Source organism: Pseudophryne corroboree, chromosome 4 (assembly GCF_028390025.1).
Source record: "Pseudophryne corroboree isolate aPseCor3 chromosome 4, aPseCor3.hap2, whole genome shotgun sequence".
Taxonomy (NCBI): domain Eukaryota; kingdom Metazoa; phylum Chordata; class Amphibia; order Anura; family Myobatrachidae; genus Pseudophryne; species Pseudophryne corroboree.
In genome coordinates, this window is record NC_086447.1 from 290,152,142 (window position 1) to 290,174,753 (window position 22,612).

At 43.9% G+C, this 22,612-nt stretch overlaps 1 protein-coding gene across 1 annotated transcript in view; it reads right to left on the bottom strand.

Moving 5' to 3' along the window:
- Positions 1–22,612, bottom strand: part of SERPINI2 (serpin family I member 2) — an 85,702-nt gene that overhangs the window by 13,394 nt on the left and 49,696 nt on the right. The window contains exon 9 of the mRNA XM_063919284.1: positions 13,153–13,239. Coding sequence (XP_063775354.1) covers positions 13,153–13,239 — 87 coding nt within the window. The remainder of the gene's footprint in view (positions 1–13,152; positions 13,240–22,612) is intronic.

Sequence of the window (22,612 nt, forward strand, 5' to 3'; positions counted from 1 at the left end):
ACTTGTCTCCCGGTTGCCATGACGATGTGGCAGCACAGAGCAGGAGACCCTAACACAATGTCCCTTTCTACAGTTTAGTGTTCTCCTTCCGGCCCCATCTGTGCAGTAAAGGAGTAATTAGCAGAAATTATTTCTCCAGGTCCTACATGCTGAGCGGAAGATAGAACCCCCCATACCACCCGCGGGACATCAAAGCTGCTGCTGATAGCAGCCCCCACCCCTACCACTGGAGGATAGGTAGGGGCCCCAGTGCATTGCTGTGCCCAGGGGCCCACACTGCTGTTAAGACGGCTCTGCTCCTGTGCTGTCACTTTGTCCAAGAGACAAGAAGTATGTTCTTCTGTCATTCCTTTTCACAGGAATGAAACAGATTTGGCAGTATGTGACAGCACAACACCTCAGTTACTAAGCCCTTTTGCAATTTTTGCTTTATGTAAGCACCACCTACCCCCTCATTTCGCTGTCCATTGGGATTATAGGCTCAAAACTTAAACTAGATAAACACTGGGATGATGTGTATCCGGATGATACGCCAACCGACAGGCTGACATATTATCCAGTGCGTACAAAATAAGAATGATGTATGAAGTACGGAGTGACATGTCGCACCATCCTTCATTTACATAGATGTGGTCATTAGGATTATTGCCTGGCTGGCCGCGTAGCACGGTCAACCGGGCAACGTTGCTAGTGACTGCGGCACCCGCAAATCAGCCATACACACTGAGCAATATGCCTGAATTGGTTTTTGATTCGTCCAGAAACGTCAAATTGGGCCGAAATCGTTCCAGTGTGTTCCCAGTTTTAGTAGTTCCAAATATTAAACTCTTTTCAAGTTATCTGTTTTTCCTTATTGAACCAAAGAGAAGGAGCCAGATCCAGGTATAGTCATGAACACTTTTCACTTTGAATCATCAGTTAGCTTATGTGTGTAACACTTGCTTTAGAGGCTTAGAACACTCATTCAAATAACTCAGAAAAATGTATATGGATGGAGTCCACATACTTTATTAAGCAACAAACGAGCCTTACGTATCTACAGTATATGTTAATGATGGCTGTAGCTTCACTCCTCCTCTCCATCTGTTAGAATATACAGTAGCTTGCAGGAGGGCTATCAATACCCCTCACTTATTCATGCATTTGGAAAGTTCCAGGAAAGAAGCATCAACAGACTCTTAACTTATGTGAAACAGACTGAGCTGTGACACAGACCTATTTCATTCCATTTGGGACCTTGTGGACATTTTACTATGGGACCCCCATACAGATGTATCCACATTTATCTTGACGGTTAATAGGATTAACTATGACTGGCCAGTCAAACTTAATCCCCTGCTGTAATGACTTAATCCCCTGCTGTATTGTTCTCTGTATTGTATTGCAGTTGAGAACAATAGATGAAGGGTTTATGCTAATAAATCATGTTGTGACTAGGCACAGAAAACTACTCAAGATAACGGTGGACACATCTGTACATCTATCTAGACCCCCTTAAGGTGTGTACACACGGTGAGATCCTTGTTATGGCCAATTTTGACTATGCTATTTCCCTTGCACTCCCCGGAGCCCAGCACCACCGATTTTGACTAACTTTTCTTGAGATATGGACTGTGTGTGCTTACGATTTTGGCTTATGTGAGATGTAATTGACATGTGACATGAACTAGATAGTACACCGATCTAGCAAGGATTGACTTGCCTGCACAGTCTATCTTTTCTTGCGATGCCGACCTGGCGGGACCGCGCATCGGGATCGAATCGGGATCGCAAGGTGACTTTCACCTTGCGATCTGCACTAACTTTTCTTGAGATTTTGACTATATAGTCAAAATCGAAAGAAAATATCTCACCGTGTGTACACACCTTTACCCTGCCACTGTAGCTTATGAATTATAGTATTGCCAGAGAGGAATTTTTGGATTACTCTCAATGGGGAAAGTGCTTTGTCGAGAAAGCATAATTTTGGAAGTACCCGTCAAGCAAGCAAACCTAGTTATTTACTGAGAAGAAACGCAATAAATAACAAATGTGCCCTTAAGTAGGACTTTTTAAATTAACGTATTTGTGTACCACAGAAAAAAAAATTCTTTGTCTAGGGAATCTATATTTAAGTGAAAACTGCAGGTAGAGATTAAGCTGTTTATTAGGGAGTACCTGAAAAATACACAGATAGAAAATAATGTGTTAATCCGACAAATGCTTGTAGAAACGCACTACAGACAATAATTCAGTTTGCACATTGTGCTTTAAGCAAATGCTTAGCTGTATAAATCACAAGACATGGCATGCCACACTGTGTTTGGAGATGAGGTCATACACTAGACTAGGGGGGTGATTCAGATCTGATTGCTGCTCTGCGTTTTCGCACAGCAGGCGATCCGCAATAGACTGCGCATGAGTATGCACCGCAATGCGTACGCACGTCGGCTAACAACAACAGGCATCACCGGTCAGCGACGGGTTGGTGCGGAAAATGCAAACGCACAGCCATTTGCATGCTGATTGACAGGAAGAGGCCGTTTGTGGGTGGTAACTGACCGTTTTCTGGGAGTGTCAGGGCAAACGTAGGCGTTCCCAAGCATTTTCAGGGAAGGTATGTGACGTCAGCTCCGGACCCGATCAGCCTGTCTCTTCGCACTGGAGGAGTAAGTCCTGGGCTGCGCACAGACTGCAAACAGTACAAAATTCATTCAATGGTGAGTGAGGTGCGAATGGATTTGCAGCTGTCCGCTGACTGAGAGATTTTTAGCAGCTCGGCGTACACATGCGATCGCACACATGCACAGCGAATATACACTTCCCTTGGGTGGCGACTATCTGAACGCAGGAAAACAATTTTAGCAGCCTAGCGATCAGGTCTGAATCGCCCCCTTAATTGGTAGATGTCACGCTTGGCTTAAGTTGGGGTTTCCAACAACTGAGTTTTGACTAAAGGGACAGATGCCTGTGAAGGGAGTAGACGAGATGGCTGAATGTAGTTCCTTCTCATGGGGTGAAGGCCTTAGCATATGGCTTAGAGGAGTTGGCAAAGGGACATAAGAAAAGAAGGAAGACTCCGTAGGAAGATTACTGTAGTTTTAATGAATTGTAAAACAGTACACTGTGACTTGAATAATGAGACTGAAAGACACTGAATTGAAGAACTGAAGACTGTGGTTTGTGGTTCAAAGACGAGGCTGAAGAGCACTGATTTAAATGACTGAAGACTGTGATTTGTGACTTGAAAAACGAGGCTGAAGAACACTGAATTTGAAGAACCGAAGACTGTGATTTGTGACTTGAAGAACAAGGCTGGAGAACACTAGATAGAAGCGCAGACTTCTGCAGAGACCACCGTTAGCACCCGGAATTCCTCTACGACTTGGGGTCCCTGTGAGCGCTCCACAAGAAGAGGCGGACTGTAGACAACGGGACTGCTGCAGCAATAGATAACTACCGGATGGTAGCTAACCAGAACCAGGGCACCTGGGAGCACAGAGCTTAAGCATCTTACACAAGTACGCAACTTGAAACACTGGCACCCTTACTCTGAATTAGCCCCTTTTTGTAAGGGAAGACTGCCCTGGGTTGGCTGGACACAGAGTGGGATCTCCATTGGCTCAGCTTGGTCTCCAACATGGCAGCCCCCAGCATAGAGGACATACGCAGACAAGGCATGCAGCTCACCAGGCTCCATCATCAGCCTCCCAAAAGAAACACACCACCCCCAGAGAACTGCAACAGCAGCTACCTGCCGCGGTGCTCAGCTCCCCAGACTCCGGCCTCCGGAAGCCGAGCGGACGCCCTTGATGTTCCAGCTGCAGCAGCTCCCTGACGCTGCAGTCCTGCCAACCACCGGGAATGCAAACCCCTGGGACCCCAAACTGGAGGTAAGACTCCAGATACTGACAGTAGATGGTAAATCGTGCAACTTAAGGCCCCCATACATAAGCGACGAAGTGCCGCAATTTCCTGGGGAATCTGAATATTAAACAATTTAAAATCTTGACTGAAAGCAATCAGTATCTGCAAATCAGGGATTTTTTTCATGAAGAATTTCCCTGATTCCTTGATGGATCCCCAAACATCAATGGCAGTTACAGTCGGCTCAGTTGAAATGGCACTTAGCTGTATGGGGGCCTTTAGGTATGTGAATCTCAGAATCTGTTTTTGTTTTTTTTTAGTTTAAATCCAGGTAGAAGTAAAATTCTGATGGCAGATTCCTTTTAATCTAATTGAATGCATATGAATATTTTACTTCAACAATACAGAGGCCAAAGCAGGCTCTCTTATTATTCATACAGATAGAAGTGGCTTAGATGATAATAAAACCTGATATTTGACTTTGAATGACATAAGAGTACTATGGATTGTCAACCTTTGACTAAACCATTGTATTTGCCTTTATCATCTACTGAGCCATTAACTGAAACTGCCATCACAATAGCACACTACATAGGATATGTAGTGAATGAATGAGCCTTGGTTTTGTTTATGCAGTAAATGTGCCATACATATCAATTTAGCTCATCTTGAATAGGCAAAATATAAAATGTCGAAGTCAAAAATATGACATAATGAGAACATACAAACTGCACACATTTAAGTCGCTATACTTGCAAATACGCGCAGCGAGCACAGCCATATATGGTAACACACGCATTTACACGGACATGCCACAGAGATGGATTCGACACTTATTTCATACAGTACATAATTATAATAATATCAAGCGCCAGACATCATGATGATTTAAAATGATCTAATGAATTAATGTCATGAATGTGTATTATTTGAACGAAGCAAGATAGACCTGTCATATGTACTATTAAAACAACCAGCTTAATGTGTAGATTAATTTGATACTTGTTATGAAGTTGTGGGACATTGCAGCGAATAGTTATGATTACATGTATAAAAGCTAAAATCACTTTGTTAGAACAATGAATGTTACAGTGAACAGGAAACTCATGCCAGCCCTTTGGATGTCTACAAGGCTGAATCTGATTACCATATACCAGTGGTTCTCAAACTCGGTCCTCAGGACCCCACACAGTACGTGTTTTGCAGGTAACCCAGCAAGTGCACAGGTGTATTAATTACTCACTGACACATTTTAAAAGGTCCACAGGTGGAGCTCATTATTTCACTTGTGATTCTGTGAGGAGACCTGCAAAACATGCACCGTGTGGGGTCCTGAGGACTGAGTTTGAGAACCTGTGCCATATACAAAGGAACTGGTGACTCATCATGAGTACCTACCCCCAGAATCTAGATGAGACATAAGCTGACCACACAGGAGGTCAGCTACTTGCTTTTTGGTCTCAGAGGATGATGGAGGAGTTGCTGGAAGTTCAGTTCCTGTATTTATTTACAGAGAGAGGGAGACATAAGCTGCATTGGAGGGAATGGTAATTGTATCGCTGGCATGTAACTGAAACTGTATGTAATGGCATATACCTGTATGTAATTGTATGTTATAACTGCTGACTGTGTGAGTGTAACCATGTAACTATAGGTATACTGTACTTTGCAATAAATATTGAATCCATATCCTTTTTAATAAAAAATATATACATCAATGAGCTTTGGAACTCAGATAATGTGTGGGTGTATTGTTTTCTCTTATGGGATACAGTATTTTGCGATGTACAGTGCACTTTTATCATGTATGGTAACAAGATGCGCCTGGCGTCTGCAATATATATTAGAGTGGGCATTTTAAATATTTGTGAGAAATCAATTTGGCATTCTTAGATGGGGGCTAGTCCGGGATATCACGTTCTTAATGATGCACTGTACATTACAAACGCGGCTGTAATTGACCGGCTCCAATGGACGCATTGAGAAGCTGATGAAAATAACATCCACGTTACTGTATTGTTGTGGTATCAGTAAGCCGCTGATATGAAATTCAAGGGACAATGCGTTTCTCATAATATTTAAGATGCTAATATGTATTTTTATTGTTGCAAAACAAGGTTCAAATAAGTCATATTGTGTTTGATTCAGATTGGATTGTTTATCTGTTAAGTAGGGTTAAAAGTACATTTAAAAGTTGCTGCATAGCCTTGATATAGTTTTTATTTTTAACTCAGACCTAAAATAACTTCTGATGCTTGTATGATGTGTGATTTCTTTGTGACAAAGGAAGCCGCATGGTCTGTCCTCCATTTTGGACTAGCCACATGGCCTGTCCACCATTTTGTGCAATACTCATGGATGTGGAAGGGGGAGGAGCAGTGGCCATTTTGGGAGAGTCATTTTCTGAATAGCTGATTTTCAGTCTGCTCATAATAATCAGCTTTCCTTGGTCACATCAAGCACGATTTATGAGTTACCAATGCATTTATTTAACCCATGCCATAGTCAATTACAAATAGTTTCAGCTGGGCCTAGTGAGAGTTAAGAGATGAATACTTAGTGTAAGAATTACACACAGATATAAAAAAAAGTTTTTTTTTCTTTTACCTCTAGGATTCAGTTAACTCTGCTTGCTAGTTTAGGAAAGCCATTGAAATGTTAATTAACCTGTCCCACTACCCTCTTGAACAGGCATATGAACCTCTGTTGATATGCAAATTAGAGACTTTAAAGGAAATGCATTCATTCAGTAGGTGTGTATTGTGTGGGGGTTCTATGAGAGTCAAGTGATATATATTATATAAATATATATTATATATAATATTATTATAATTATGTGTATATTTATATCAGTGTATGTTCTGCAAGATAGCTATCCAATCTGAATCATATAATTTAAATTATTGATTTATTGCTAGAGTCATTATAGATCTGTGTGAAATAGGATACATTTGTTGCTATATAGGTAAATTTATAGGTAAATCTGAAATAACAGTATTTTAAGGAAGTAAGCGTAAAGACACAAACGCAGGTCTGCATAAAAGTTTATACAGAACAAGTTGTGTCTAGTGGGCAATAGTAATTAGTATTGTTCACATTTATAGAGCTGTGTGATTTATTGCGGACGCAGGGTTTTGTACACGTGTCTCGGATAAAGTATAGGACTGCGCACGCAGCGTAAGAGACACGCACAGTCGCGTGTTTGCGCAAAGTGCGTAAGAATGCGGGTGCTGAGTACAAATTATACAATAGTGTCGTTTAGTTCAAAGGTGGGATAGTAGACATTTAATACAATAGCACATAACTATCAGATTTCAAAAGCAGGTTACTCTAAATTTAGTTTAAGCCTCTGGGGTAAAGCTGCCTATCTGAATGAATCCAAATTTTCTGTACAGAAAGACCAAAGTGTATTTGAGTGAGCGAACGTAGGAGAGAGTGGATTTGAACCCCGGAAGTCGGGTCCCGTGGTACATCAAGTAAGAGGAGGCTTGGTGGCGTGAAGTGGCTGACTCACGTTAATATAGATTGAAATACGCAAATCATGAGGTGATTTGTAGAGGAGCATGATAGTGCATTGTATTGTGAAGTATTGAAGTAAAAAGGTTTTTTTTGGTATTACGCTCCGGACTGAGGGTCCCAGTTTGTACAACGACCCATGGTCGTACGGCAGATAAGTAACAAGTACCTATATGCTGTGCGTTTGGACCGCGCATTTGTGGGTGCGATATATATAGTGCAACTGGATACCCCTTTATGAGCTTTTGCGTAAAATCGCGGTACCATTAGCGCTGTATAGAGCATAGGCAAGTGTGATTTGTGTATAAGGTTATAGGGAGTTTTCGCTGGTCTCTCTCAGGAAAATCTCCAGCGGTGTATATTTACTGGAATAGGTAAGTCACTCCTAACACTTCCTGTAAATAGAAACTAGATAGGGCCTCACTGGGTTCGCGGTGGTCACTATTGGAGTGAGTCGTGGTACTCAGCGGAGAAGGAGTGGGTGAAAGCGCTCTGAGAACTTTCACCATCTATCTGCGGTGTGCATTGGGGATTGCGTAAAAAAGGAAAAAGTCCGCGATGGGATCCAATTGCACAAGCAGTGGGCGTTTGGTAACTAGGGTTCAGGTTGAAGAGCCGCGGCCCAAGGGGTCAGCAAAGTTTATTATGTGTGGTAAATATGGATCACACAAGGAAGACTTTTTGTCTGAATGGGAATGTATGACTGACAAAGATAGGGTACCATTCCCTAAGGTGAGCAGCTTTGAACCAGAGGTATTGCAGAACTTAAGGATAAGAATATGTCTGATAAAATCCCGAAAACAAAGGGTCAGACATACAAATTGTTTAAACCTGTGACAGCAAGAGGGGTTGGTGAGTTTGATCCTAAGGTATTGCAGGTGGTATGTCTAACCAAAGTCATATAAGACAAGAATGGAAATATAAGAACGGTTTGAACTTGTAGCAACAATAAATAAGTAGGAAGAAAAAAAAAAGAGAATGCAAGTACACCACCATATGTAGATGTGGAAGTAGTTACGGTCAGCATACAAACTATAGAAAATAATAAAAATATGAAAAATATGACTGTAACCTATATATGTACTAATGAATGTTGAAGTTTTATTTAGGAGGAGAAGGTGACCTGATCGTTTTCAGACATTTCTCATGCACCCAGAGGAGTATCCAACCGGTAAAAGAAGAGCAGTAGCCTGTGGGGGAAGGGGCTGAGACCAGTGGAACAGGTAAGTATGGTATCATTCGTGTACATATATAGTAAAACCCAAAAATAAAACAAAAAAAAAATCAAGAAAGTAACGTCAGAAATGGAGAAAAACCTGTCCGCACATTAGTATTTGCCAGTAGGAAAGCGGACAGAGACAAGGTAACCCCAGGGTATTTCTTTCAGTTACCATATAAGAAGTATTCATTCCTAGTAATGCCCCTAGTAAAGATGAGCTTGGAAATGTTTGTTGGACCACGTACCGACCCTTAATACGGGATGAGAAGGATTGAATGAAATACTTTGCATGACCTAGAAGCTTGTTAATTTTTTTTTGTTTTTGTCTTTTGCAGAAATAGAAAACTCTCCATCTGGATAAGACCACTGGTAAACACTAATTCGGCAAATGGGAGGTCGCTGTCTCTGTGCAAATGGACGGGCTCAATAAGGCATTGAGTGTGAGGGTGCAGACTTCTTTGCAAAATTGGAAAGGTCACAGTAGCTAATTTTAGATAGTGTGCTATTAAACATCACAAGAATAGTGTTAGGCGCAGAGAACAACAGGTGGAGAGGTTGAGGACAGTAAGTATACTGGCACATACAGGAAAGACCCATCAGTCCAAACCCCAGATCCCTAATGGTCAATAATATGTTACACTTGTAGGAAGGAAGGGCATTTTGCCAGAGATTGTAGGAGTAGTTTGACACATAGTCAATATAGATCCCCTAGACAGAAAACACAAGCCACATTATTAAACACATAGACGGGACCAAGGGACATATAGTAAGGAATCATAAGCCATATAGAAAACACAGATTCGGTTAAATGGGAATAACAGAATAAATGCAACTTACTAATGTTACATTTCACTGTTCTAGATGCATGTCCATCACAGGTAGAGGAAATTAACTCACAGATACCGGGTTCCCTATGGACTTAGGATGGACAGGACACTGGATTGATGGCTGGGATAGTCCCAGTAGAGATAAGACACACATAATTTTTTTTTTAAGGAGTAGACCAAGTAGAGAATCACTTCCCCGTAGTGCCCAATCCAGTTGTCAAAATTTTTATAGAATCTTCTTCACCTCTACAAACTCATCTGTCACCAACCTCTATTCTGTTTCTCTACAGTTTTCCTCTTCATCTTTTGCGTTCACACAGGGTGGTACAATACATGGACCCAAGTACAGTTCAAACTCCACATGCCTAGGTCCTTCAGAGTTCTGCCCAAACCCAGTATATCTCAACAGCACGATGACACCAGTATTACTGCAGTGTGCCTTGTCATGCACAAAGGGTGGAGAATGGGAATACTGGTGAAGGGAAATTTTGTATAGACACTGATATGCCTGTTGGTGAATGGCAAACCTGACATTTTCTTTTTCATTTTCTTCTTCTTTCTCTCCTCTAGAGATGTTTCTATTTTCTTTTTTTTTTTTTCTTTTTTGAGTTATGCTCATGGTACTCTACATTGCAAACACACGATTGTTAAATTAAGATACAAAAATGTGTGTTCCCTGCAGGAAGAGGCAGTCTGGAAGACAAAGGGGTATGGCCAGGAGTCCTCAGGACTGTGGGCAGGTGCACACGGTAAGCCAGTAGCCCCCAGAGCATACCTTCCAAGTCTAGCTGAGGTGGCACACGGTCTGACTCATCTAGGCAAAGAGGGTAGGTGCAGGCTGATGAGAGCCTACTGGTGTGCGCCAGGATTCTATTGTCATGCAGGTAAGAGAGCAATGACCTGTCTTACTTGCTTGAGGAAGAATATTGGTAAAGCAATACCAACAGAGCCATCCCATATCCCTCCTGCAGACGGATCTTTTCAGGAAATACAAATCGACTTCGTACAGTTAACACCCTTTAGGAATTATTGTTATGTATTGGTGTGCACTGATGTTTTCTCAAACTGGGTAGAGGCATTTCCTGCCGCCACGGATGCTGCTGTGTTTACCGCAAAGAAAAATTGCGCCGAAATTTATGTGTAGATAATGGTACCCCTAGAAGTAGGAGCAAAGCTTGAAATTGTACTATTGTGATCATAGATACTGCCACTAGTATTATGTAGCTTCGGAACCACTCCCAGATCTTCACTCGACGAATCACCCTCTTCAAAATTTGTTTTTGTTTTGGTATTTGTGTCTTTTTTGGTTGTTTTTGGAAGACAACCTCATATCATGATTGATCCGCACAATGATCAGATATACACCAATGAGGTGACAGTACAGTACCTTGTTGAGATAAGCCAGCATTTGAGAACTTGACAAAAGAACTTGAAACTGTTGATTGCTGGTATGCCAAATGCTAACTGTATTGATTATGAACCAAGAGACTGTGTGATTGCCCTTACGCTCAGGTTGCCTAATAGACAGGTGGGAAGGACCATACCAAGATTTGTTGACAGCACTAAAGTTCGCCGAAATAAAGACTTGGGTCCACTCGTCCCACTGCAAGAAGGTCGCTGACCCAGAGAGAACTAGTTTATTGCTCACATTCATCGAGTTTGTGAACTGTGTGTTCCAAGTGAACTGTGTGTTCAAAGAGCAAGGCGGAGAGCAAAGTGAACTGTGTGTTCCAAGTGAACTGTGTATTCAAAGAGCAAGGCAAAGAGATCGCAAAAGTATCACCAGAGAATCTGTTCCGTGAAGACTGAGAGGCGGCACTGTTGAACACTACCTGAGCGTACTAAAGGACTGCAGAAAAACCAGTCATTGTAATTGATTTGTTATGAACAAGAGTTGTTTCGTTCTATTTCTCTTTTCTCTCTTTCCCGCTGACAAACATTTTCTTTCAGGATATTCTATTTTTGCGAGGTTTTTTTTATGAGGAGTCGAGTGTGGGTCTGGAACTGGTTCTGTAGGAAGGAGTAATTTCCTTATAGGATCCCAGGATTAGCCGATCAGTTTGTTAAAATCAGAGAAAAATCAAAGGTCTAGTAGTTATGGAGTTCAGAGGTAATCAGGAACAGTCAGACAATGGCTATTCACACATTGCAGATAAAGAGCTCATTAATATATGTGGAAGAAAGGTTTATGAGTGGCTCTCCCCGAACTCCGAAGGTTTACGTTATTTAGGAAGGACACTACTTATAACCCTTGTTCAATGATTAAACAGACCTAGCATACGTTCCAGAAATGGAAACAATGTTCAGAAAATGATAGGAATATGTAGATCATGAAATTTTATGTCACTGTCACGATTTGTTTGTGTCTTCTTTACCTACCCAGCAGAACCTCAATCGAATCCAAACATCAGTGTACAAAGACGTAGGTACATGTATGTGTGAAATGTTCGTCGCAAATCAGACATTATAGGCCAAAGCACTGTCCCAGCATACTCTATAGGTTGAATGTTGTCCCACACCCAATCAGTGGTCCCGTGACCGCCAAGTACATATAGAAGATGTCTCGTCCTCCTCCCTGTCTTCCCCAAATATAGTCAAGTGTCTGATTTGCGAAATGCATACATACTTGTGTCTAGGTCACCGATTATTGTATGAAATATTTTTTCTTATGTTAATTATTGATTGCAGTTATTGTTTACTGCCAAAGGGTGGACTATCGAAGTCAAAAATATGACATGATGAGAACATACAAACTACACACATTTAAGTCGCTATACTTGCAAATACGCGCAGCCATATATGGTAACACACGCATTTACACGGACATGCCACAGAGATGGATTCGACACTTATTTCATACAGTACATAATTATAATAATATCAAGCGCCAGACATCATGATGATTTAAAATTATCTAATGAATTAATGTCATGAATGTGTATTATTTGAATGAAGCAAGATAGACCTATCATATTTACTATTAAAACAACCAGCTTAATGTGTAGATTAATTTGATACTTGTTATGAAGTTGTGGGACATTGCAGCGAATAGTTATGATTATATGTAAAAAAGCTAAAATCACTTTGTTAGAACAATGAATGTTACAGTGAACAGGAAACTCAGGCCAGCCCTTTGGATGTCTTCAAGGCTGAATCTGATTACCATATACAAAGGAACTGGTGACTCATCATGAGTCCCCTTCCCCAGAAACTAGATGAGACATAAGCTGACCACACAGGAGGTCAGCTACTTGCTTTTTGGTCTCAGATGATGATGGAGGAGTTGCTGGCAGTTCAGTTCCTGTATTAATTTACAGAGAGAGGGAGACATAAGCTGCATTGGAGGGAATGGTAATTGTATCGCTGGCATGTAACTGAAACTGTATGTAATGGCATATAACTGTATGTAATTGTATGTTCTAACTGCTCACTGTGTGAGTGTAACCATGTAACTATAGGTATACTGTACTTTGTAATATATATTGAATCCATATCCTTTTTAATAACAAATATATACATCAATGAGCTTTGGAACTCAGATAATGTGTGGGTGTATTGTTTTCTCTTATGGGATACAGTTTTTTGCGATGTACAGCGCACTTTTATCGTATATGGTAATAAGATGCGCCTGGCGTTTGCAATATATATTAGAGCGGGCATTTTAAATATTTGTGAGAAATCAATTTGGCATTCTTAAAAATATATATTAAAAATGAGGAAATCTGTTTGTAAATAGCAACTTACCTGACAGGTTGTGTCTGATGAAGAACACGAAAGGCCGATCTGCAATAAATCTGTGATTGGCCAAACTCATTGCGGCTACCTGCATTCCTACAACATAAAGAAAATGTGTTTAGCTAATTGTACTACTATTTTTGCTCTAAGTTTCTATGAATAAACAAATTTTAATAGGGCGGTGCTTAAAAGAGTTAGAATTTCAACTATTCTAGTGGCCAGAGAGAGGTAGTTCCAGTGAAGCAACATAAAGGGAAGAAATATATTGGGGTTTTTTTTGGAGCTTATGTAACAGGTAATTATCCTATAAGGTAATGTGTGCTATCTATACTTTTTGGGTGTAGTAGCCACCATCTTGTTAGAGACCATTAAGTAGACAGAGAAGACTTTCAGACAGATGAGGAGGTTTACTAAAAATATTTTTAATGTCTGAGTTTTTCATCTATATCTGGGCAAGATACACTAATGGGAAACTGCGGCTAAAAGCCAGTTTCAGACTGACAGTACTTATGGAAAATGGACGCATATGTACTAAGCCAAGGACGCCAGGGCTTCAATGTGGAGGGTTACGCCAGGTTTTGCTGGTGTTACCCTATAAAAGCCTATGGGCTTCTTTCCACATTCTTCATAAGACTCCCAGCACCCTCAGCAGCCGCTGCAGCCCTCTACACATGCGCAGAGGGACTCCCAGGGCCGAAACCCGGAAGTCACAGCATCACAAAGGGCTAATCAGAGATTGTGCCAGTGAAATACATTGAAACTGTTTTAACTGAAAAAGAAAGGAAGTATGCATAAAAGACTGAGGAATATTAAAACATTGTATGGATTTGTCATCAAATGAGCACACTGAATCAGCAATTATTAGGGTGTACAAACAGTCATTATCATGCAGTACAATCATTTTTGAGGCAAGCAAAACACAAAAATGTGTGAAGACGTCAGGTGTGAATGGGTATATACAGTAGTCAAGGACATGGGTCACTCATCTGAGTGAAGGTGGGTATGTCATCTGCGCTGTTTAAACTAAACACCCTCATTGCTTTTTTATGGTAACAGCATGTGGTGCAGAGGTACTGCAGGGTTCCTTTTAGAAGGTGGACCACCAGAACAGAGGCAAGGGGCAGTGTGCAGCAGTAATATGTTGTATGGCTCCACTCTGTTCTGCCAGCCCCATGACGCCACTGGTTGCCATACCACAGCGAATCCTCTGGTGAAACATGCAGAGTAAGCACATATAATAAGAATACATAAAAGTGATACTGTGCAGTCATTCATTCAGAATACGAGTGAATAGTAAAAAATGTTTCATCTCTACAGTACAAGGGAAGTGATAAAGTGCAGAAATTCTAACCTTATTTTCCTCTTTCACAATTATGTTCAGGATGTAGTCATGTCAACATTTACAATGTCGGTAGTTAATGGGCGGGATTCAATTCTTTTCGCCCCCTTTCACACCCGTTCTGTTCCTGCCCTCCAGGACGTTGTATCATTATTTCAGCTTGCTACCCCCGGAGTAGCGAGGCACCCAACCCTTTACACAGCTAAACCTGATTACAATATGCGCGATAACGGAGATCATTTTAATAAGGAAATTGGGCGTGATATATCATTTGAATCTCACCCATTATGTCGACATTGCTGAAATGGAAAATATCTACATATTCACAATCTCAATGTTTAAATGTTGACATGTGAAATAACAGGAGCAGAGGGCAGGGCTGTCGAGAGCAGCCCCGGGTACTGGGGGCATTTTCAAATCTGGGAAAGGGCTGGCAACATCCCCTAAAAAAATGTAAAAAATACTATGCACAGCACTGCGTTCTGCACCGGGTGAAGCCGCATACTGCACAGGGTTGCTCCATGAGCTGCAAAGGGGAACAATGCCCCCCTCAGCAACTAATCTGGGTAACTATGGGGGTAATTCAGACCTGATCGCTGGTCAGCGATTTTTGCAGTCCTGCGATCAGATAGTCGCCATCTACATGGAGAGTGTATTTTAGCTGTGCAAGTGTGCGAACGCATGTGTAGCAGAGCGGCACAAACTGATTTTGTGCAGTCTCTGCGCAGCCCAGGACTTACTCAGCCGCTGCAATCACTTCAGCCTGTCTGGGACCAGCTTTGACGTCAGACACCCTCCCTGAAAACGCTTGGACATGCCTGCATTTTTCCAGACACTCCCTGAAAACGATCAGTTGCCACCCACAAAAGCCCTCTTCCTATCAATCTCCTTGTGATCGCCCGCGTGATCAGTTTTTTCGCACCATCCCGTCGCTATGCACAGATGCCCGGTGCAGTCGTCCGACGCGCCTTTGCATTGTGATGCGTACGCATGCTCAGTTCGGACCTGATCGCAGGCTGTGAGCAAACGCAGCCTAGCGATGAGGTCTGAATTACCCCCTATGTGCGTCACCCCCTTCCCCCAGCAGCACTCAGCATGTGACCCAGTCCGGGCACCACCACAAGACTGGGCTAAGGTAAAGTGTACCTCCTCATCTTCCCTCTTGGCGCCACTAGCGGATGGTTAGGGTTAGGTTGCTTCAGGATAGGAGGGTTAGGCTGCAGGAGAGGAGGTTAGGGATAGGCATAAGGACGAGGGTTAGGATAAGGGTTGCAGAATCAGCCAGGACTCACTATAAACTGACTGCCAGACGTGGAAGACACCGCTGAAGCCAATGGACTCGCCAAACAAGGTAACTCATTGCTGGACCACTGAGAACATTTTGTCGACATTCTATTCATGTTGACATTTCATCAGTGTGAATATGATGAGTGTCTACAGTCAATGTCGACATGTTATGTATCCAATCTACTATGTAATATGCACATATATTACTATTTAATAAAGGTCTTTGCTATAACAACCCACCGCCACAAAGACCACCACCGCTTTGCAAGCCTTTTTTATTCACCTTTCAGTAAAGTCCTGTTAGTGAGTCAGCAGAACTACCCTGATTAAAACTCATAGCAACTAACGCCAAATTCCCTCGTTTCCTTTAATGAAATACTTTTCTCTTACGTCCTAGAGGATGCTGGGGTCCACATTAGTACCATGGGGTATAGGCGTGTCCACTAGGAGCCATTGGCACTTTAAGAGTTTGAGAGTGTGGGCTGGCTCCTCCCTCTATGCCCCTCCTACCAGACTCAGTTTAGAAAATGTGCCCGAAGGAGCCGGTCACAGCTAGGGGAGCTCCATAGGAGTTCTTTTAGTTTTATTATTTTATTTAGAGTTTAGGCACAGGGAGGCTGCTGACAACAGCCTCCCTGCTTCGAGTGACTAAGGGGGGAGTAGTGTCCGCCCTGCGGGGTCTGAGCCACTATCTCCGCTGACAGGACACTGAGCTCCTGAGGGGATCGAACATTCCCCGCCACAGGAGATCGCTCACCCCACCAGCATGCCGCCACCCCCTTACAGAGCCAGAAGATCAGTGGCGAGTTAGTCACCGGCCCCCCTGGCAAGCGGGGAGCCGGTGTGAAGATGGCGGCAACAGGATATGGAGCGCAGTACTAACTGCGCTCCGGGGTTCAGCGGTACATGGTGCGGCGCTGTGAGGGGCGCCCTGAGCCAGCACCTACACCCTACACTGACCACCAAGCCTTTTCAGGGTCTCAGGATCGCTGCCAGCACTTTTCTCAGGACAGTATAATCTTCAGAGGAGCGGGAAGCAGCGCCATGAAAGGGGGCAGAGCTTCTCCTCAGAGCGGACCCAGCAGCGTTCAGCGCCATTTTCCTGCCTGCAGAAGCGCTGTCCGTGAGAGCTGTCCCTACAAATCAACTCCAGCTATCTTTTACAGTACCAGGGGGTTGTAGAAGGGGGGCTGCATATCTGTACTGTGCTACCTATTAATGTACACAGTAAGCGCTGGTTAGGGGTCTCCCTATCTATTAGCGCTGTGTGTGGGTTGGCTCCAATCTCTGTGTCTCTCTTGCCTTTCTTAGGGGGGAAACTCTTGTCTGCCCTTCCGTGTGTGTGTGTGTGTGTGTGTGTGTGTGTGTGTGTGGTCTCCATTAAGCTATGTTCAGGAACTCTGTGTCATATGCTGCAGAGGATATGTCCTCTCAGGATGATCCCATTCCATGTAATCAGGATTGCACTGTGTTAGCACAGGTCCCAGCAAGGGAGCCTGAGTGGTTTGCCTCTATTAAAACTATGATTTCTCAGATTTCTACTAGGGTTGCACAGAATGAGTCTGGAACTCAGGTTTTACAGAACTCTATGGCAGTTTGGTCCGGTTCTGTTACCTCAGGGCTCCCCAATGTATGTTCCCACAAACATGCTCTTGCCCAGATTATGCAAGATGACACGGATACCGATTCTGACACGAGGCCATTAGAGATGTGTTGAATATTGCTGATACAACACCTGAGCAGGTTGAGGAGGCTTACTTCACTGACAATAAGAAAGCCTCACTAACCTTCCCTGCGTCTAAAGCTGGCCATACATCAGGACGATATCTTTCCAACCAGCCAACTAGTTGGCTGGTTGGAAAGATAATGTGGCAGTGTGTGGGAGCAAACGATTACCAGCCGTTTGCTCCCACACGCTGAAAAACGGACAGAAACGGTCTGTCCAACTAGTTGGGAAAATCAAACCTGTTTGATTTTCCCAACCAATCGTTCAGGTGTAGGGGAAACTTTCCCCCCAACTGAACGATAAGCAGGCGGACACTGCCTGCTAGTGTCCGCCTACTGTGCCGGCAGCATGAAAAGCCCCCCTCCCCCACCCCCAATCACCTGTGAAAGCGGGCTGTGCAGTGCGGGGTCTGAAAAGGGGGCGGAGCTACGGCGGCACGAGGGGGCGGAGCTACACGGAATAGAGGGGCGGAGCTACACGGGACCAGACAGCTTTGCAGTGACGGCCAGCCAGACTTGGTAAGTGGAGGGTGAGAGAGAAGTGAGTGTGTGTGTGTGTGTGTGTGTGTTTGTATATATGTGTGTGTGTGTGTGTTTGTATATATGTGTGTGTGTGTGTTTGTATATATGTGAAGTGTGTGTGTGTGTATGGTGGAGATGTGTGTGTGTGTGTGCAAGGTGGGGTGTGTGTGTGTGTGTGTGTGTGTGTGTGTGTCTGTATATATGTGTGAATTGTGTGTGTGTGAGGTATGTCTGTGTGTGCGCGCTTTATGGACGCCACTGCTAGGGGGGCCATTACATGCAAGGACGCTACTACTATAGGAGGGGCATTACGTATAAGGACGCTACTACTATAGGGGGGGCATTACGTATAAGGACGCTACTATTGCTGGGGGGGGGCATTACATATAACGATACTACTACTGGGGGGGCATTATGTATAAGGACGCTACTATTACTGGGGGGGCATTACCTATAACAATGCTACTACTACTGGGGGGCATTATGTATAAGAACGCTACTACTACATGGGGGCATTACATATAACGATGCTACTACTACTACTGGGGGGCATTATGTATAAGAACGCTACTACTACAGGGGGGCATTACATATAACGATGCTACTACTACTGGGGGGGCATTATGTATAAGGAGGCTACTAATACTGGGGGGGCATTACATATAAGGACGCTACTACTGGGGGGGCATTATGTATAAGGACTCTTACTACTGGGGGGCATTATGTATAAGGACTCTTACTACTGGGGGGAATTATGTATAAGGACGGTGCTACTACTACTGGGAGGGCATTACATGTAAGGATGTTACTACTACTGGGGGGGCATTATGTATAAGGGCGGTACTACTACTGGGGGAACATTACGTATAAGGATGCTACTACTACAGGGGTGGCATTACGTATAAGGACGCTGGATCAGATGAGTATAATTATCTTTTATTTTCAGGTACCCGTGGATTCTACTTGGAGAAGAGGACCGACTGCTTCGTGTCAACATAGGTAAGTATGTGTGTGTCGACATGTGTGAAATAAAGTTTTACTGTCACGGTGTGTGTCTCCTGTTTTTATTTGGGTATTTTTGTTCCATTAGAACTGCAGGTACCAGCGGGCCCGTTTTTCTCCCGCATGCTGGTACTTGTGGTTCTCCAAGTACCAGCTTGCGGGGGAGGCTTGCTGGGACTTGTAGTACTACTGGAAAAAACAAGGGCCCTCATTCCGAGTTGATCGGTCGCAAGGCGAATTTAGCAGAGTTACACACGCTAAGCCGCCGCCTACTGGGAGTGAATCTTAGCTTCTTAAAATTGCGACCGATGTATTCGCAATAATGCGATTACTAACTACTTAGCAGTTTCAGAGTAGCTCCAGACTTACTCTGCCTGTGCGATCATTTCAGTGCTTGTCGTTCCTGGTTGACGTCACAAACACACCCAGCGTTCGCCCAGGCACTCCCACCGTTTCTCCGGCCACTCCTGCGTTTTTTCCGGAAACGGTAGCGTTTTCAGCCACACGCCCCTGAAACGCAGTGTTTCCGCCCAGTAACACCCATTTCCTGTCAATCACATTACGATCGCCGGAGCGAAGAAAAAGCCGTGAGTAAAAATACTTTCTTCATAGTAAAGTTACTTGGCGCAGTCGCAGTGCGAACATTGCGCATGCGTACTAAGCGGATTTTCACTGCGATGCGATGAAAAATACCGAGCGAACAACTCGGAATGAGGGCCAATATTCTTTAAATTTTCTCAAGGCTATCAGCCCCCCATCCGCAGCCTTTGGATGGGGGGGACAGCCTCGGGCTTCACCCCTGGCCCTTGGGTGGCTGGGGGGGGGACCCCTTGATTGAAGTGGTCCCCACTCCCCCAGGGTACCCCGGCCAGGGGTGACTAGTTGGATATTTAATGCCATGGCCGCAGGGCACTGTATAAAAGTGACCCCCGGCTGTGGCATTATCTGTCCAGCTAGTGGAGCCTGATGCTGGTGTAAAAAATATGGGGGACCCCTACTCTTTTTGTCCCCCGTATTTTTTGCACCAGCACCAGGCGCAGAGCCCGGTGCTGGTTTTAAAAATACGGGGTATCCCCTGTCCGTTTTTCCCCCGGATTTTTAGAACCAGGACCGGCTCGAAGAGCCCGAGGCTGGTTATGCGTTGGAGGGGGGGCCCCACGCAATTTTTTTAGGGTTTTTCCCATTCCATTTAAAAAATATATATATATATATATATAATAATAATAATCTTTTTAAAAATATATAAATAATACTTGTGCCTCCAAAAAAGAGGGCACCAGGCAAGCTGTACATTTTACTACATTGGGAGTGCCAAATATCTACATCTTATATATATATATGTATATATATATATATATATTTGCCTTGGCAGCCCAACCATGCTGGTATCCATAGTTCAGTATAAAAATAAGTAAATCTAATAAATGTATGGTGGTGAAAGAAAAGCCCAGTTTCACTGAAAAAAAGACACTTCTGCATGTTTAGAAATTAAAAAACAAAACAAAACTGAAGAACTGTAGGCAGGCACTGTCCGCCTACTTCGGTGACATCACAAGTTGGACAGAAGTTGGAAGGTTGGTTGGTCTGATGAAAAGTTGGTTAGATGTGTGGAGCACTGGTAAAAAGTTGGTGAGATGTGTGGGGCGCTGTTTTAGTTGAACAGACAAGTTGGATGGTTGGAAGTTTGGAGTGTTGGAGAAAAGTTGGTCTGATGTATGGCTAGCATAAGGAATTAAATGCTGTTTTTGAGAAAGCCTGGGAAAACCCAGAGAAAAAAATTCAGATCCCTAGGAAGGTTCTGGTTGTTTTCCCTTTCCCTAAGGAGGATAGGAAAAAATGGGAAAACCCTCCCATAGTTGACGCGTCTGTATCCAGACTCTCAAAAATGGTGGTTTTACCTGTTCCAGGATCTACCGCGTTAAAAGAACCGGCTGATCGCAAAATTGACGCTACGCTCAAATCCATATACACAGCTTCAGGGGCAATACTACGTCCGACCATTGCCTATGCATGGATTTCCAAAGCTATAGTAAAGTGGTCAGGTATGTTACTTGAGGATTTGGATACAATGGATAAAAGTGATGTTGAATTGTTTTTACATAACATTCAGGATTCTGCAGGATTTATGGTGGAATCCATGAAAGACCTGGGTTCCATGGCTGCAGGGATATCTTCCATGTCTGTCTCAGCTCGTAGAGGACTTTGGCTGCGCCAGTGGTCTGCCGACGAGGAATCCAGGAGAGGTGTGCAGACCCTACCCTACACAGGTCAGGCTCTCTTTGGGGAAGCGTTGGATGCGTGGCTTTCCATGGCTACAGCAGGTAAGTCACCATTTCTTCCCTCAGCTGCACCTGCTACGAAGAAACCATTTTCTTCAGCTGCATCACAGTCCTTTCGGGCTGCTAAAACATAAAGGGCCAGGCCGTCCAACACCTTCTTTAGAGGAGGTCGGCCAAAATCCAAGAAACCTGCTGCTGCGGGTTCCCAGGAACAGAAGCCTGCTCCAGGTACGCCAAAGTCCTCAGCATGACGGTGGACCGCGCGTCCTGGAGGTGGAGCTGGTGGGGTCATTTCAGTCACGTCTGGGTGTCATCCTTCCTGGATCCCTGGGTGCAAATATTGTGTCCCATGGGTACAGGCTGGAGTTTCAAGATCTCCCTCCTCACCAATTCTTCAAATCAGGCTTGCCAGCTTTGCTGGTGGACAGGGCTATCCTACAGGAAGCCATCCAGAAGTTGGTGGAGTCACAAGTCATTGTACCAGTTCCACCACATTTGCAAAACAAGGGTTACTATTCGAACCTTGTCGTGGTACCGAAACCATTTGGTTTTTCTGCTGGAGTTTTTCTGAGGCAGTTCAAGTTCAAAATGGAGTCTCTGAGGGCGGTGATCTCAGGTCTGGAAGAGGGGGAATTCCTGGTATCCATGAATATCAAGGATGCATACCTCCACATTCCGATTTGGCCGCCGCATCAGGCTTTTCTCCGATTCGCACTGTTAGACAGTCATTTTCAGTTCCAGGCCCTGCCATTCGGCCTCTCCACAGCACCGAGGGTATTCACCAAGGTGATGGAGATGATGGTTCTTCTCCGCAGACAGGGGGTAAACATAATTCCATATCTGGATGATCTACTGATAAAGACATCATCCAAGGAGAAGCTGTTACCATCCATTGTTCTCACGACCCATCTACTCAGGGAACACGGTTGGATCCTGAATCTTCCAAAATCACATTTGGAGCCAACCAGGAGGTTGTCCTTTCTGGGAATGATCCTCGACACGGAAGTGCAGAGGGTGTTTCTTCCAGAGGATAAAGCGTTGGAGATACAAACAATGGTCCGGGTTGTCCTGAAGCCAGCCCGGGTGTCGGTTCATCAGTGCATTCGCCTTCTGGGGAAGATGGTGGCCTCTTACGAGGCTCTGCAGTATGGGAGGTTTCATGCTCGGCCCTTCCAACTGGATCTCCTGTACAAGTGGTCAGGATCTCATCTACACATGCACCAGGGAATATGTCTGTCGCCAAAGGCCAGGATTTCACTCCTCTGCTGGCTACAATTACCGCACCTTCTGGAGGGCCGCAGGTTTGGGATTAAGG